Source organism: Bos grunniens, chromosome 7, assembly GCF_055505025.1.
Source record: "Bos grunniens cultivar Pamir isolate PY7600 chromosome 7, Bosgru_T2T1.0, whole genome shotgun sequence".
Classification (NCBI taxonomy): domain Eukaryota; kingdom Metazoa; phylum Chordata; class Mammalia; order Artiodactyla; family Bovidae; genus Bos; species Bos grunniens.
The window spans coordinates 28,791,912-28,809,015 of NC_141171.1; the positions used below are offsets into that span (position 1 = coordinate 28,791,912).

Consider the following 17,104-nt stretch of genomic DNA (forward strand, 5'->3'; position numbering starts at 1 on the left):
CTCCCCTGGAAGTTTTACAAAGGATATCAGAGAGAAGGAAAGACACAGTCAGTTTCATAATTTCAGATTCTACTGTCACTTTAGTTAACTCTTGACTTCTGATTCCACCTTTTACGTTCCAGGCATTGAATAAAAGGAAAGGGAGACAATTTGGCTCGATAAGATCACTTGTTCTAGAAGCATCTAGGACACCAGATTTTTATCTTTAAAATTTACTTTCTTTGATATATGTTATTTATTGCTTTAAAATATATACATATATTACATTTATATTTTCCTAGAGAAGTTGAAGTTACAGCTAAAAAGAGAAAAAGAATTTGCATCTTTACACAGTGTATAACATAATGAAACTGTGCCCATCAGGTTTACTTCTGATTCAATTTCTTCATAACATCTATTTCCATTTAACAAAAATAATATGCTGTCATGTATCTGGGACACACTCACACTTTCTATTTTCATATTAACAGCACAAAATCTGTCATTGTTAACTTGATATAACTGCCACCAACACCACCTCCAACACATGGACATGCATATTGCAGACTCACAATTTCATCTATTCTATACTTGGAATGTTCTACAAAAGTCAACAGTTTCTCTCACTCCTTTCAACCTGTTTTCAATCTTATAACCTGGATACAAAGTGAGGTTTTCATTCAAACAGACACAATAAAATGTCTATATAATGAGAAACAGCACCTTCATTCTCTTCTATATTTTGCAGATTCTCTACTATGAGTAGGTTTTATTCTTCTGGGGGCTTCCCAAGTGGCTCAGTAGGTAAAGAATCCACCTGCCAATGTGGTGAGACACAGAAAACGCAAGTTTAATTTCTGGGTCAAGAAGTTCCCCTAGAGGAGGGCATGGCAATACACTCCAGTATTCTTGCCTGGAGAATTCCATGGATAGAGAATTCCGAGGACAGAGAAGCCTGGTGGGCTACAATCCATAGGGTAGCACAGAGTTGGAAATGATTGAAGCAGCTTAGCATGCATGCACATTATTCTTCTAAACCAAAAAAAAAAATGGCTTTTCAAAACAAAACAATAAAATTCTTGTCTCTAAATTGAAGGGGAAAGTGATAATGAAAGAGAGACTTTCAACAAAGTAGACACATATGTTCAAAACTGAAACATCTTTTACAAAATCTCTCTTGATTAGGGACATTACACTCTAAACCATTATTTCTATTTGTTATAACCTACATATCCATTTTGTATCATATGATTTAATATTCATGCTATTTTGTGTGTATTTGTGGATATATATACATACATATGTTAGATATACATATACTTATGTTTGTTTTGTATTATACATGTATTTCTGGCTATACATTATATATATATATATATGTATATATATAATATATACAATTAGAAATTCCTAACTGTATCTTTTATTTCCTAAATATAGAAAGGGAAGAAAATTATTCATTTACTATCCCTTCTTGCTATTTCCTTCAGGATTCTCTATAATCATGGCAAACACCAATCCTAAATTTTATTTCCTTTTCCACTTATATTTTTAGTCTTTGAGTTAACTTCAATATAAGACACCCAAGCCAGAAATCCACAAGTTATCTTATGCTCATTATGAAAAGGCAAAAAGATAAGACACTGAAAGATGGACTCCACAGGTCAGTAGGTGCCCAATATGCAAATGGAGAACAGCAGTGGAATAACTCCAGAAAGAATGAAGAAATGGAACTAAAGCAAAAACAATGCCCAGTTGTGGATGTGACTATTGATGGAAGAAAGTCCGATCCAATAAAAAGCAATAATGCATAGGAACCTGGAATGTTAGGTCCAAGAATCAAGGTAAATTAGAAGTGGTCACACTGCAGATGGCAAGAGTGAACAATGACATTTTAGGAATCAGTGATTAAAATGGACTGGAACAGGCAAATTTAATTAGGATGACCATTATGCCTACTACTGTGGGCAAAAATCCCTTAGAAGAAATGGAGTAGCCTTCATAGTCAACAAAACAGTCCAAAATGCAGTACTTGGGTGCAATATCAAAAATGACAGAATGATCTCTGTTTGTTTCCAAGGCAAACCATTCAATATCATAGTAATCCAAGTCTATGCCTCAACCAGTAAGGCTGAAAAAGCTGAAATTGAATGGTTCTATGCAGATCTACAAGACCTTCTAGAACTAACACCCAAAGAAGATGTCCTTTTCATCATAGGGGACTGGAATGCAAAAGTAGGACATCAAGAGATACCTGGAATAACAGGCAAATTTGGCCATGGAGTACAAAATGAAGCAGGGCAAAGGCTAACTGAGTTTTGCCAAGATAATGCACTGATCATAGTAAACACCGTCTTCCAACAACACAAGAGAAGACTCTACAAATGGACCTCACCAGATGCCAAATACCAAAAGCAGACTGATTATATTCTTTGCAGCCAAAGATGGAGAAACTCTATAGAGTCAGCAAAAACAAGACTGGGAGCTGACTGTGGCTCAGATCATGAACTCCTTATTGCCAAATTCAGACTTAAATTGAAGAAAGTTGGGAAAACTACTAAACCATTCAGGTATGACCTAAATCAAATCCCTTATGATTACACAGTGGAGGTGATTCAAGGGATTTAATCTGATAGAGTGCCTGAAGAACTATGGATAGAGGTTCATGACATTGTACAGGAGACAGTGATCAAGACCATCCTGAAGAAAAAGAAATGCAAAAAGGCAAAATGGTTGCCTGAGGAGGCCTTACAAATAGCTGAGAAAAGAAGAGAAGTGAAAGACAAAAGGGGCAAAGGAAAGATATACCCATTTGAATGCAGAGTTCCAAAGAATAGCAAGGAAAGATAAGAAAGGCTTCCTCAGTGATCAATGCAAAGAAATAGAGGAAAACAACAAAATGGGGATGACTAGAGATCTCTTCAAGAAAATTAGAGATACCAAGGGAACATTTCATGCAAAGATGGGCACAATAAAGGATAGAAATGGTATGGAGCTAACAGAAGCAGAAGATACTAAGAAGAGGTGGCAAGAATACACATACACAGATAAACTATGCAAAAAAGATCTTCATGACCCAGATAACCACAATGAGGTGATCACTCACCTGGAGCCAGACATCTTGGAATGGGAAGTCAAGTTGGTCTTAGGAAGCATCACTACAAACAAAGCTAGCAGAGGTGACAGAATTCCAGTTGAGCTATTTCAAATCCTAAAAGATGATGCTATTAGAGTGTTGCATTCAATATGCCAGCAAGTTTGAAAAACTCAAAAATTTTTTTGAGTGGCCACAGAACTGGAAAAGGTCAGTTTCATTTCAATCCCAAAGAAGGTCAATGCCAAAGAATGTTCAATATACCGTACAATTGCACTCATCTCACACACTAGCAAAATAATGCTCAAAATTCTCCAAGCCAAGTTTCAGCAGTAAGTGAACCGTGGACTTCCAGATATACAAGCTGGATTTAGAAAAGGCAGAGGAACCAGAGATCAAATTGCCAACATCCGTTGGATCATAGAAAAAGCAAGAGAATTCCAGAAAAACATCTACTTCTGCTTTATTGATTACACCAAAGTCTCTGACTACGTAGATCACAACAAACTGGAAAATTCAAGAGATAGGAATACCAGACCACCTTACCTGCCTCCTGAGAAATCTGTATGCAGGTCATGAAGCAACAGGTAGAACTGGACATGGAACAACAGACTGGTTCCAAATCAGGAAAGGAATACGTCAAGGCTGTATATTGTCAACCTGCTTATTTAATTTCTATGCAGAGTACATCATGTGAAATGCTGGGCTGGATGAAGCACAAGCTGGAATCAAGATTGCAGGGAGAAATATCAATGACCTCAGATATGCAGATCACAGCACCCTTATGGCAGAAAGCCAAGAGGAACTGAAGAGCCTCTTGGTGAAAGTGAAACAGGAGAGTGAAAAAGCTGGCTTACAACTCAACATTCAGAAAACAAAGATCATGGCATCTGGTACCATTACTTGATGGAAAATAGATGGGTAAACAATGGAAACAGTGACAGACTTTATTTTCTTGGGCTCCAAAATCACTGCAGATGGTTACTACAGCCATGAAATTAAAAGACACTTGCTCCTTGGAAGAAAAGCTATGACCTAGCTAGTGAAGTGATAGTGAAAGTCGCTTAGTCGTGTCTGACTCTTTGCAACCCCATTGACTATATGGTCCATGGAATTCTCCAGGCCAGAATACTGGAGTGGGTAGCCTTTCCCTTCTCCAGGGGATCTTCCTAACCCAGGGATCAAACCCAGGTTTCCCGCATTGCAGGCGGATTCTTTACCAGCTGAGCCACAAGGGAAACCCACGAACACTGGAATGAGTAGCCTATTGCTTCTCCAGTGCATCTTCCTGACCCAGGAATCAAATTGGGGTCTCCCGCATTGCAGGTGGATTTTTTACCAACTGAGCTATGAGGGAAGCCCACCTAGACAGCATATTAAAAAGCATTATTAGAGATGTTACTTTGCCGACAAAAGTCTGTCTAGTTAAAAGCTAAGTTTTTCCAGTAGTCAGGTATGGATGTGAGAGTTGGACTATAAAATTGAGCACTGAAGGATTGATGCTTTTGAACTGTGGTGTTGGAGAAGACTCTTGAGAGTCCCTTGGACTGCAAGGAGATCAAACCAGTCAATCCTAAAGGAAATCAGTCCTGGATATTCATTAGAAGGTTGGAAGATACTGAAGCTGAAACTCCAATACTTTGGCCACCTGATAAGAAGAACTGCCTCTTTGGAAAAGACCCTGATGCTGGGAAAGATTGAAGGCAGGAGGAGAAGGGGATGACAGAGGATGAGATGATTAGATGGTATCACCATCTCAATGGACATGAGTTTAAGTAAACTCTAGGAGCTGCAGTCCATGAGGTCGTATAGAGTCAGACACGACTGAGAGACTGAACTGAATTGAACTATCCTATGCTCTTGCTTGGAGAAGGCAATGGCACCCCACTCCAGTACTCTTGCCTGGAAAATTCCATGGACGGAGGCGCCTGGTGGGCTGTAGTCCATGGGGTCGCTAAGAGTCGGACAGGACTGAGCGACTTCACTTTCACTTTTCACTTTCCTGCATTGGAGAAGGAAATGGCAACCCACTCCAGTGTTCTTGCCTGGAGAATCCCAGGGACGGGGGAGCCTCATGGGCTGCCGTCTATGGGGTCGCACAGAGTCAGACATGACTGAAGCAACTTAGCAGCAGCAGCATGCTCTTGCTTTCCATATCCTCTCTGCTGCCAAATTTGCAAATTCTTTCCCCTAAATTTCTCTTGAACCCAATTCCTCTTCTCTATCCCCTTTGCAAACACTTTGATTCTGGTTCTACTATTTGGAGCTGATTCATTTCATGGACTTTCATAATTTGATTACTGGGGAGTCCAATTCATTGAGGTTTAAACCTGAAAGTGTTTTATATCTTCCAGTACGTGTCCTTAGCTGTGCTTTATTTAGGTCTCTTTTTTAAACCAGGTTTCTATAGCTTCGTTTGATGTAGTTACAAAAACTAGTGTCATCATCTATTCATTCTGAAAGTTCTAACCTCAGACTCCACGTAGTCTGTCACCTCTCCACCTTCATTGCTACACAGAATCTGTATCTCCAACAGCTTGGAGAAGGGGTGGGGGGTGTGACGGTATCCTGTCTTTACTCACATTCTTCCTTTTAGTCATAGGCTCATTCAGTGTCTGGAGGAGGAAAGAAGTAAAAGGGAAAGTCAGAAACATCTCCTTACTAAAACGGGCAAGAGAACAGTCTTCTCCTTAATGAGATGTGACTGCTGTCCAGTGATGGAGAAGGCGATGGCACCCCACTCCAGTACTCTTGCCTGGAAAATCCCATGGACGGAGGAGCCTGGTGGCCTGCAGTCCATGGGGTCGCTAGGAGTCAGACACAATTGAGTGACTTCACTTTGACTTTTCACTTTCATGCATTGGAGAAGGAAATGGCAACCCACTCTGGTATTCTTGCCTAGAGACTCCCAGGGATGGGGGAGCCTGGTGGGCTGCCGTCTATGGGGTCACACAGAGTCGGACACTACTGAAGTGCCTTAGCACCAGCAGCAGCAGCTGTCCAGTGAGGCCAACGCTGGGTAGTGGTTGTCCTCTATGAGATCCAGCCTGCCTCTCCAGTGAGCCCCAGACAGAGTTGTGCTTCCTACATTTCTCCCATGTCTTGGCTCTCTACATGTTAGTGATCCCATCAAGACGGTGCTCCATTCTCATCTTTGCAACACAGACAAATCTTACACAAGCTGACATGTGCAAGCCCCATCATTACTCCTACTTCAGAAACTGAGAACCTGCAGGCCCATCCTAACCTCTGTCCTCCTGGCAGTTCCCCACCACACTGTCTGTCTTCAATTCTCTTTTCTTTAGTCCAAGTGGCACAAGATTGTTTCAGTAAATTCAGTGGCCAACAAGACATCCAATGGGGGAATAAATATCAGTCTTCTGTGTATACCCCCAATATTTAAGTACAATTCTTTTGGAGTTTGCTCTCCATTCCCTTGGATTTAGGGAGGGAACAGCCTTCCTCCAAGAACACTGCACTTCTGCAAAAGCATCCAAACTGCAACCTAGCAGTCTGGGAAAGTGGAGTGTAAGAGAGGGGATATTGGCAATAGATGGTAGAGCCAGTTCTGATTTGGCTATGCTCTCTAATAAGCCCAACTGCTGGTAATCCTTTAAATTTGTAGAATGAAGTTCTTAATGTTTTGTTTCAAATTCAGACTATAGTCACAACTTCTGTACTCAAGGGAAAAAAAAAATACACTTAATGTCCTATTGCACTCATAATTGCTCCTAATCTACTACCTTTTACTTGCTCCATTCATCATTTATTTCTGGGAAGTTGTGGAAGAATCTAATCTCCTAAAAACCGATTTTCTGAAAGCCAAGTGACCAAATGACCAACTTATCAATTTTTTTTGTTCAATCATTTACCAAAAGCTTATTTTTGAGAAATCCAGTCACCTAAAATCAACTTGCTCAAGGCCAGTTTGCTGAAAGACTGTTAGCCAAAAGAAAACTTAGCCAAATTACAGATTTCCCAAATATTGTTTTCTATTCTCTACTTTAAGTTTATAGCAAAGTTATTTGGAAAATTCAACAACATTTAAGCCTTTTTTTTTTAGTTTAAGTTTATATTTCGTTTTAGTTTATACTTAGTTTAAGCTTATATTTAACTGTTGTTCTTTCACCCAGTTGATTAATGTAGTAGGTTTGTTAACTCCTCACTGGATGTCAATTCTGCATACAATTCACATTTCAAATGCTGAAACTTCTCAAATTTTTAAAAAACTTTTACATATTTTATTGTTCTTCATATAATTTTTTTTTCATAAATATTTTTTTCTTTCTCTTTTGTTTTTTAAATGGTGTGATAACACAGAAGACTTGGAAAATACAGAACAACATTACATCTAGTACCACTACATGCATATACTTTGTTACTTCAGTCATGTCTGATTCTTTGCAACCCTATGGACCATAGCCCACCAGGCTCCTCTGGCCATGGGATTCTCCAGGCAAGAATACGTCACAATTATTTTTTTAAGTAGATAAATATTTTTAGTTGGAGTTTCAATATCAAACTCTCAAAAATTAATAGAATTAATAGACAAAAAGTAGAAGATATAGTAGACCTGAAAAGTACCATGAAACAATTCAACATAAAGATTTATACAGTTTACACACAATAGCAGGATACAAATTCTATTCAAGTTCCCATAGACTATAAACCAGAAGACACTGGAACATATCCAGGAACATAAGGTGTAAAAATTTTCATAGTCTAAAAATATTGAAATCATAAAGACTTTGTTCTTTTATCACTGTGAAATTATGTTAGAAATCAATATCAAAAGATATTTTAAAATAATCCACATATTTTCAAGTGCAGTCTGACATTTACCGAGAGATCTTTGATGTAGCCATGAAATATCTCAATTTTTTGAAACATATGCAATGTATTCTTTGAGTTGAACTTGATAAAAGCATCTGTAAATTCTGAGACGTCCAAAAGGCAATGGGCTCTATCCTGTATGTTTTAATGAAATCCATTTGATTGTTTATAAAATTCTTGACATTAAGTTATGCACTGCAGTTGTAATTCAAAACACAGTAACAGTGTGCATTTCCAAAAGCCAGAGATCAAAAGTACAGAAAAATCCAGACATTAATAAGCTTTTCCTGGCCACAGTCAAATATTTGCCGCCAAAGTAAAGCTAAACAACACTAGAAATTCACAGCAGTCAAATATAATTTCACAGAAATCTTTGAAAATGGTTAAAGCCACTCTTTTCCAGGGGAATTGCCTAAAACTTAATAAGTAGTTATAAGAAGTAGCTTTCTATAAATTTGTGAGTCGGGTAAATTGGACATTTTACGACATCAAATTGGGCATAACAATAAAGTATGCAACTCACACCAGACCTGATGTTGGTTTGAAACACTGGATTATAGCCCCACTGCTTGAGAAGGACGCTTCATCGTCAGCCAGTGTGAGAATGAGGGTTGGCTATATATACTGAGAAAGCTTTCTTTACTCAGGAATATATATCCTGGGTGTATACAAATGAGAGAAAAATACTATACGAAGTAAATTATGTGCAAAGAATTACACGGAGAAGAATGGGTAGTCCATGGTGGCCAAGAGAGACCTAGTGGGAGCAGAATCTTGGGGAGGTAGAAGGAACAGAATATTGGTAGCATCTAGCAGAATTAGTTGGATCAGATTTTTCCTTGGAGAAACTATGGGGCCAACTCCCCTTATAGGCTTCAATCAAATGGGGATAAAACCATTGCTGATAAAAGCAATAATATAATAATTAAAATACTAGCTACTGTGTACCCAAAGTCAACTAAGTACTTGGTATTGGCTAGGGGAAAAGCAACTAAAGCTTTAAAACTCCCCAACTTTAAAAATCTATAATGCTCAGCCCCACAAAATAATACCAGCTAACTGTATATCCCTCTCCATTACTTTCAACAGTCCTGGGAAGAGGGGTGGTAAATTCTTAACTCTGTGGTAGACATTTGGTGTCTATAAGGTAAGGAAAGAAGGGACAATACAAGATGAAATGGAAAACATGACACACCAATGAGGATATTTTCCACCAAAAGGGAAAGAAATGGGAACTTAAGCAAATAAAATCTCAGGGCAGATGAGCTCAAGGAGTATATTTGATGCACTTTTAATATTAAGGTTATCCCACAGACTTCTGCAATGGTAAAATAAGATGAATGTGGGATTTTCCTAAAGTGATCAGTATCCTGTGATTTGTTTTCCTGTATGCCACCAGTAGCTGTGATGGACTAAAGTATATCCACAAAGCCTCAGAAGCTGGGCGCTACAGGGTAGGCACTGTGCCAAGGTACCTAACCCTAACCCTAAAATAAAAATACTCCTTTTTGAAACTTCTCTATTTCTTGGTTCACCAAGAATCATCACAATAGCCCTGGGAGGCTGTGTGACTCCAGTTTACAGACAGGAAAATGGGACTTGAGAGCACTTATTAGACACATTGCTACAAAATGATACTGACATGCAATGGTGCTTTGCTAGTTGGCTGCATCAATTGCATCGATTGTTTGATGCGATAGAACTCAAAATAATGAAAACAAATAGGATTTGTCCCTCCACCCTTCCCATATTTATCTGGGTTTGATTTATTCATTTTCCCTGGGCCTTAACACACTTCTAAGTTGGAAGTTTCAATTTGTATTTTACATAAAGGTCACAATCAAAGCATTTTCTTACTTCTTTTTAAACTATTTGATATTTCTAGATACTTCAAATATTACTATATATCCTAAGTATGAGCTATCAGACTTTGTAATGCATACTATTTTTTAAATAAGAACAGAAGAAAGGAAGGAAAGAAAGGGAGGACGGAAGGAGTTAGAGAGGGAAGGAAGGAGGAAGAAAGGAAAGAAGGGAAGAAATTCTCTTAAATAATGACAGGACTTCTTGGAGAGGGCAATGGCACCCCACTCCAGTACTCTTGCCTGGAAAACTCCATGGGTGGAGGAGCCTGGTAGGCTGCAGTCCATAGGGTCTCGAAGAGTCAGTCGGACATGACTGAGCGGCTTCACTTTCACTTTTCACTTTCATGCATTGGAGAAGGAACTGGCAACCCACTCCAGTGTTCTTGCCTGGAGAATCCCAGGGACAGGGGAGCCTGGTGGGCTGCTGTCTCTGGGGTCGCACAGAGTCGGACACGACTGAAGCGACTTAGCAGCAGCAGCAGCAGCAGCAGCAGCAGCAGGAATGAGGAGACCCAGCACAGACTCGGCACCGTATTGAAGATCTCACCGCATTTATGCAAGATGCTAGAGTGACATCAAGTTTCTTTCTCTGCTGTACAGACTGTAGTCTTTGAAATCTCCCTTGCAGATCTGGGTCTTCCTCTCCATGAACCCTGGGAGGATATGTTATCTGCTCACTTCCATACTTGGAGGGAAATGTGCAGCTACGTGCCAAGCCTAAGTAAAAACTGGTCTATAAAGAAGATCCCATGCTGGTGCTTAAAAGAAACCTGTCTTAGTAAGCAGTGTTTCTTAACTTACTGTTGGGGAAATTGTTCATGTTTCCATAACTTTCCCCTCAGATTAATTCCATTTCTTCTGATTCTGTTCTCAGAATACTGAATACAGTGGTAATACTGCTGGTAACACTTTGGACATATTCTGTGTATTAGTCCTCATCTGACAATAGTAATATTCCTTCTACATCAGATATATTACAGTTCTGGCAACTTAAAGTAGCTTTGTTCCTTTGTAAAGATATTTATTTCAAGGTGATTTTTTTTTAGCTGAAAGTGTTAACCTACGACTCTGAAAATCTCAGGCATAACTGTCAAAATTTAATGAACAGTTAATTGTACTGCTATAGTTGAAGAAAAGACATGAAAAAATAGTCAAATGAGGTTAGTAAAAAAATTCCAAAGCATTCGTTGTTTACAAGTCTTACTTGATCATTAGGGTTATAGTTCATATACATCTTATTTGTTTTTTTCTGTTTTATATGAATTGTTTCATCCATTTTTAAAGGAGTCAGAGATCGAAGGAGAAAAGGAGGGAAATGATTTTTTTTAATATATTTTGTGTATGTGTCACATAAATTACAAAACAACATAAAATTTGGTTTTTAAAAAATAAACACTTATCTGTGAGAGTTTTAAAAGAGTAAATAACATCAATATTTCAGTGTCAAGCCTAATTAATTGGAAGCTTTTCTCCAACTTATTTTTTAGAAATATAATTCCTTGTCATAAAATTGATATCATCACCACTTCAGGCAGAGACAAATCTGTTTCCAACATGCTTCCATTTTACTATAAAGAAAATAAATCCAAGATTTTTCATTTTCTCTTTTTTCGCTTTTTAATGTTTGTTTTTCTTTTCTTTTTTTCCTTTCAAGAAATACAATACAGTGCCTCTGCTTATGAGAGATGCCTGTCATTTTGGTCTCTTTAGTCATTGTGATTACTTTTATGGCTTTATTTACATATCTAATGGTACTCAACTATTTTTTAATATTATAATGTTCAGGCCCCTATCCTTTCTTTGGCATTCACTTCATCAATTTGAAATGGACGCGTGGAGGGAACTCGGGCTGTTTGCACACCCAGAAGCCACCTTATAACTTCCCACCCACAACTAGACCCACTCAGGAAAGCCTTGTAGTATTGGGTTTGGCCCTTGGCATCATTTGTCCTCTACAAGGCCAGAACTTCTGGTGAGCATCAAATCTTAAAACAGCTCCTACCAAACAAAAGTTACTCTGGTGACTGTGAAAGTCACTCAGGACTGAAAGTAGGCAGGTGCTTGGCTGAGTCAACATCCCTTGACTCTCCCTGCCATGTGGCAGACTCCCAGCAACAGCAGGAGAGCCATGAGTCTGTGTTTGTGTGAAGGAAAGGGTGAGAAGAGAAAGAAAGTGTTGATCCAGACTGGCCAGTTGATGAGAGAGAGGCCAGTTGATGATGAGAGAGGCCAGTTGGCAATGATTTTGCCATCCAGGTACCACTTGATTTTGACATCCAGGTACCACTCTTGAAAGATTCTGTGATATGTCCTTGCTTTGATCACTGTTAACAACCCTACTGACTGTGAGTTAATATATGCCCAAGTGGTGTGAACCAGTTTTAGCTGGTTGTGGTGAATATGAACTCTTCAGAAGCTTCCTGAAAGGTTAGGGTTAGCTTGGACCAGTTAGATAGGGTTTGCCCAACTTCTGAGTGATCAAGTCTTGATTGAACCAGGAGGACATGAACAGACTGGTCAAAACCAAAAGAATATCAGCAAAATAAATATTTTCCAGTTTAAATACAAAAGTAATTAAGGATATTTGCTGATCATATTCTTTGATATATGACAGTACTTCATGAGTTATAATTAGATCACCAGTTTTGTATAATAAAATTTTAAAAATACCATCATTGGTTGTAAAATACACATTATTTGCATTGAATTTTGTTTTCTTATGGTCATGATTCAACTTCTGTCTCTTTTTTATTAAGTAATTACTTAATTAAGAGGTGCCAAAAAATGGAGTTAATATGTGTACACTGTAGTCCCAAAACTTTTGTTTTGCACCATTCAACTGGCTGATTAACTTGCCTTTTTGTAAACTCTAGTATATTTCTAAAACACTATAAATAATCATGACAATATCTAATAAAAATAGATGTCATATCACAAAACCACAGTAGAGTTTAAACTTAGTTTAGCAAAGTCAACAACTTGCTCACAAGACTGATGAACTGCAGTTACGTGTTTTTAACAAAAGCATTTCTAGCAACCAGATAAGCAAGTGTCTTCCTGACATAGATGGATGATAGCACATGTGCCAGAAGCCAGTGGAAAATAGGAGCTGTCATCTAGAAAATGACAGAGCCATTTCGAGTCCCTCTAGATTAGCACTCCATCTTCAGCTGAGCAGATATACTGTTAGCTGAAGGTCTATTGCCAACAAATCAGAAGCAAGAGGGCAAAACCCTATCCCTTTGAGATGACTGGAATCATCAGAGGCTCAGAGGCAGCAATGCACGTGATGACCTCCCAGCTTTCTGTAAGGTTTCTGGCATAAGAAACAAAGCCAATAAAACTTCTACCATTTGCTCAGCAAAAAATACAAATTAATCTATTCACCCTAGAAATTTCCCAGTGTTCAAAAACAGTGTAAGCTAGTATAAACAGATTGTTTTTAACACCCTACCTTATTCAAAAGTGTCTTACAGATAAGAACCTGATTATAACATCACAAGCTTTGCTGCTTATCTTTATTTAAAAAATTAAGTATTCAGAAATTCATCTTCTTAGCCTTGTGGCACTAAATAAATACTGACTGGCCAGTATCTCGAGAGGCAATTCTGAGGTTAAAAGGAAGGTCCAGAGTGCATTGAATTTAGCAAGGCACATTTTTCAAATGCATTTTGCATTTTGCATTTGAGTTTGCATTTTGGTAAGGGCTTCCCTGACCTGTTTTGGCGCCTCTAGGGGCCATCCCTTTGTGACTGAGCATAATGCTGCCCTCCACATGGTCCTCTGGCAGAGAAGGAACACTGCTATCCTGTTAATGCTTGGTTCTGCATGACACACTCTTGATAAAGCCATTCTTGTGACTCTGGGCACAGCAAGCTTGGGCATGAGCAGACTACTGTCTCATGGTCAGCAACTGGGGCGCTGTGAGTACTGAGGATCCAACTCCGGTACCATAGGGGAGGTCAGATCAGACCTGTGCCTGAGGGTGGTCTACACGTCTGAGAATGGAAATCTCCAAGGGACAGCAATGGACATATCAACAGTTTTGATGCAAAATAATAACTGCCTTATACACATTCTTCTCCATGGCTGAGGTTAGCAAAAGAGAGGGGGGAAAATTATTTTAAAGTGCTTGGAGGCTAGGAATAATAAACAATCCAGTCTCCTATGGGAGAAATTATTTCGTTTCATTCCTGAGTAGTTGCAAAGGCCTTTTAACTCTACCTTGCTGTGACAGGGGTGACAGTTTGGGTATAATTTAGAACTCTCTGGAATCTCCTTACACCTATCAGGCCAAGAGTTGCTCACAGATAGTTCTGTTAATACCATGAGCCAGGGAAAATCCAATTATATTGAGGAGGCTACCTAAAGAAAAAAATATTCTTCCAACTACTTATTTTATCTATATTGACAAAACAATGTCTTCCATGCAATGGAAAAGAAAGAAAATTCCTATTTCTGTGGCATTATAATTTGATTTCAGGTCTGTTGGGTCATATCACACAAAAGCCTTCTTTTCTCCTCCCTCCCCCACTCTTTTCTTTTCGTCAATGACATTCCCCATGATGTGCATTCTGAAAGAATAGCTTCTGCTTCTCTTGTCAACTGGGTTTTGTCAGCTCGGAACACAGGGTCTTGCTTTGCCATTTCCAAGGTCTCTTTGAAACCTAGGATCACAGCTGGCGCTTCAATCAGGAGTTCACACCGTGAAGAAGCTGGCAGTGAATCCTCCACCAAGTCTGTGCAAGAGGCATCATCTCTTTCCCAGCACACTGGAATACACCTTTCATTTTCGCACTGAGAAAGACTGCATCATGCACGAGTCTTTCTTGACAAAAACAATAATAATGTCCCAGCCTCCTAAGGGAGGAAAACATTTTGGGGTTTAAACTAAAGTGACCTTAGCTTGTCAGAATGATTTGGCTTTAAGAAATGCAACAATAAATCCGTTTTCTATTGTGGCTTTAAAATCTGGTATAGTAATAAAATTAAGGACATCTTAATTATGTCTATCATGAAAAAATGTATCAGTAAGAATATATAAGGAGAGGGATTTTTTAAGAATATGCTTATATAATGGAATTTATAGTATTTCCCCATTTGTAGCATGGTGTTTCTTTGTTTCTTATCATTTTCAGGGTTAGATTATAATGGAAACTTTTTAAGATAATGTTTTTAATGTTTAAGAACTAATTTATATATGGAGAATGAAAATGAAAGAAAACATTTAGTGGCTCTTTACCAAGAAAAAAATTGGCAGTGCTAGGCAAATGTGCTATTCAGATTTATATTTCTAGCTGAAATCATGAAACATTAGCAGATAAATCCGAAAATGGAAGCAGAATATGGTCATAATAATTATAACTAAATATTTGAAGTAAAATTCTTCCGTTGTTTTTGCAAGTTGTATGGTTTCATTGCGGTACATGTTTAACAATTAGTGTTCTAAGCTGTAACTTATTCCAAAAAAATAAGTCTTTAATTATTAATACAGACTGAATCTGAATATGCCAAATGAGGCTGAAAAGTGGTAGATTAAATGCCAAAAAAGTCACTTTGTCCTCCATTATCCGAATACGATTTCAAGAATCATGTTACATGGTTAAACAGCGTGTAATCTACTTGCCTCTAACAAAATCACCATCTTTTAGGAAAAACAACCTTTCACATTCTACGTCTTCTATTCTCAATCAAATCACAGCCCAAGGTTACAACATTCATCCAGCATCTTATGGGTAAGATCCATATTTATCCATATTTATTGGGTAATTACTCTTATTATTAATGTTAAGTGCAGCAGAAAATGAGCATTCTATGTACCATAACTTTTGTGAACATAGATGTTTTTCCAATGAAAGATGACTATTTTTTAAAGATACTCTAACTATTACCAAATACATGTTTCTGTATCACCGCATCTTAAACTAGACCAAAACCAACAATTACAAATATAATCAGAGGTACTAAGTTAGTAGAAAATGGAAAGTTATTGTTTAATGGGCATAGAATTTCAGTTTCACAACAAGAAAAAGTTCTTGATTTCTGTTATATTGAGTTGACCAAAAGTTTTGTTCAAGTTTTTGTATAATGGACAAATTGTTTAGCTAACTCAGTACAACAATATGAATATATTTAATGTTATTACAGTATACACTTAAAATAGTTAAGATGATAAATTTTATGTTATGTATTTTAACATGTTTGTTTAATGTATGTTATAAATTTTTACCACAATTTAAAAATTTGTAAACATAATCAGGAGAAACATTCTCCTTCAGATCAAGGAAAATGAACTAGGTGGGATTCATTATCTTCTTGCCAAAAACCAGCTTTAAGTTATATGAAGCAGTTATAGAGCATGTTGGTTAAGCTGCCATAGGGGTCAAGGAAAACAAGAAGCAAAGAGAAGATGATTAATGCCTTTGTCTCCTTGAATAATCTTGCTTTGTGTAGAATAACTGAAATTACCTTTCAGAAAAACCCCTCACAATGATAAGTGTGGCTGGGGAACCTGTGAAAAACACTGTAACTAAACAAGGCTTATTGATCCTTGAGACGATCATTGCTTAGATATTGACAACAAGGCCAAGGTTCTAAATATCAGACATACAACAGGGAAAAGAAACTCCTCGGATGAAAGTAAAGAAGAAGGAAATAAGATTTGTTGAGCTTGCATTAAATGCTTTACATGTGATATTTCATTTAATCCTATAAGGTAGGTACTATTATCCCAATATTTTCAGTAGGAGAAATTGCATCTGAGAGGTTAAGGAAATTGTCCTATTTTGTCCAAATAGTATTGATATCATTAGAAGGGGAATGCTAATTCACAGAGTCTGATTCAGTCTAATCCTAATTTCTCTGTTATACCATTTTGGAAAGTCGGGAGTGAAGTTGAGGGTTAGAGGCATGATTAGCATATTCTGTCACTCTGGTACTCTGAATGATTTTACATGCTGTGTCCATTTATGGTTCCTGGTTCCTAGGAATCGGAGACTGCCTTCTTCAGTGATTATGCACCCCTCTCTCCTGATTAACCATCATGTCAACATCTATCCTTTTGATGACTGACCATCAATAGAGTAATCCTTAGACACAGACATATGAACAAGATCAGGTGCCTGCCCTCAAGAAGCTGGTGGGAAATGCTGACAGCTAATAAGTATGCTAAGTACCTGCTACAATGGGGGTGTATGCATAATTCCACTGGGGGAAAGATTAATACACAAAATGGAGGAAGGAGTTAGTAGAAAAAGAATGGGTGGGATATAGGATCTACAACCCAGAGCAATGAGAATGACAAGGGTGTGCTCCATCCTCCAGCTGATCAGAC

General features: G+C 38.0%; 1 protein-coding gene across 10 annotated transcripts in view; it reads left to right on the forward strand.

The window, feature by feature from the left end:
• Positions 1-17,104, forward strand: part of LOC147368971 (uncharacterized) — a 513,832-nt gene that overhangs the window by 309,193 nt on the left and 187,535 nt on the right. For all 10 annotated transcript variants that reach the window (XR_015167014.1, XR_015167021.1, XM_086410559.1 and 7 more), the window contains one exon: positions 15,423-15,506. Coding sequence is in view for 8 of the 10 variants with exons in the window: in XM_086410559.1 (XP_086266685.1) it covers positions 15,423-15,506 (84 nt within the window). In the remaining 2 variants the exon portion in view is untranslated. The remainder of the gene's footprint in view (positions 1-15,422; positions 15,507-17,104) is intronic.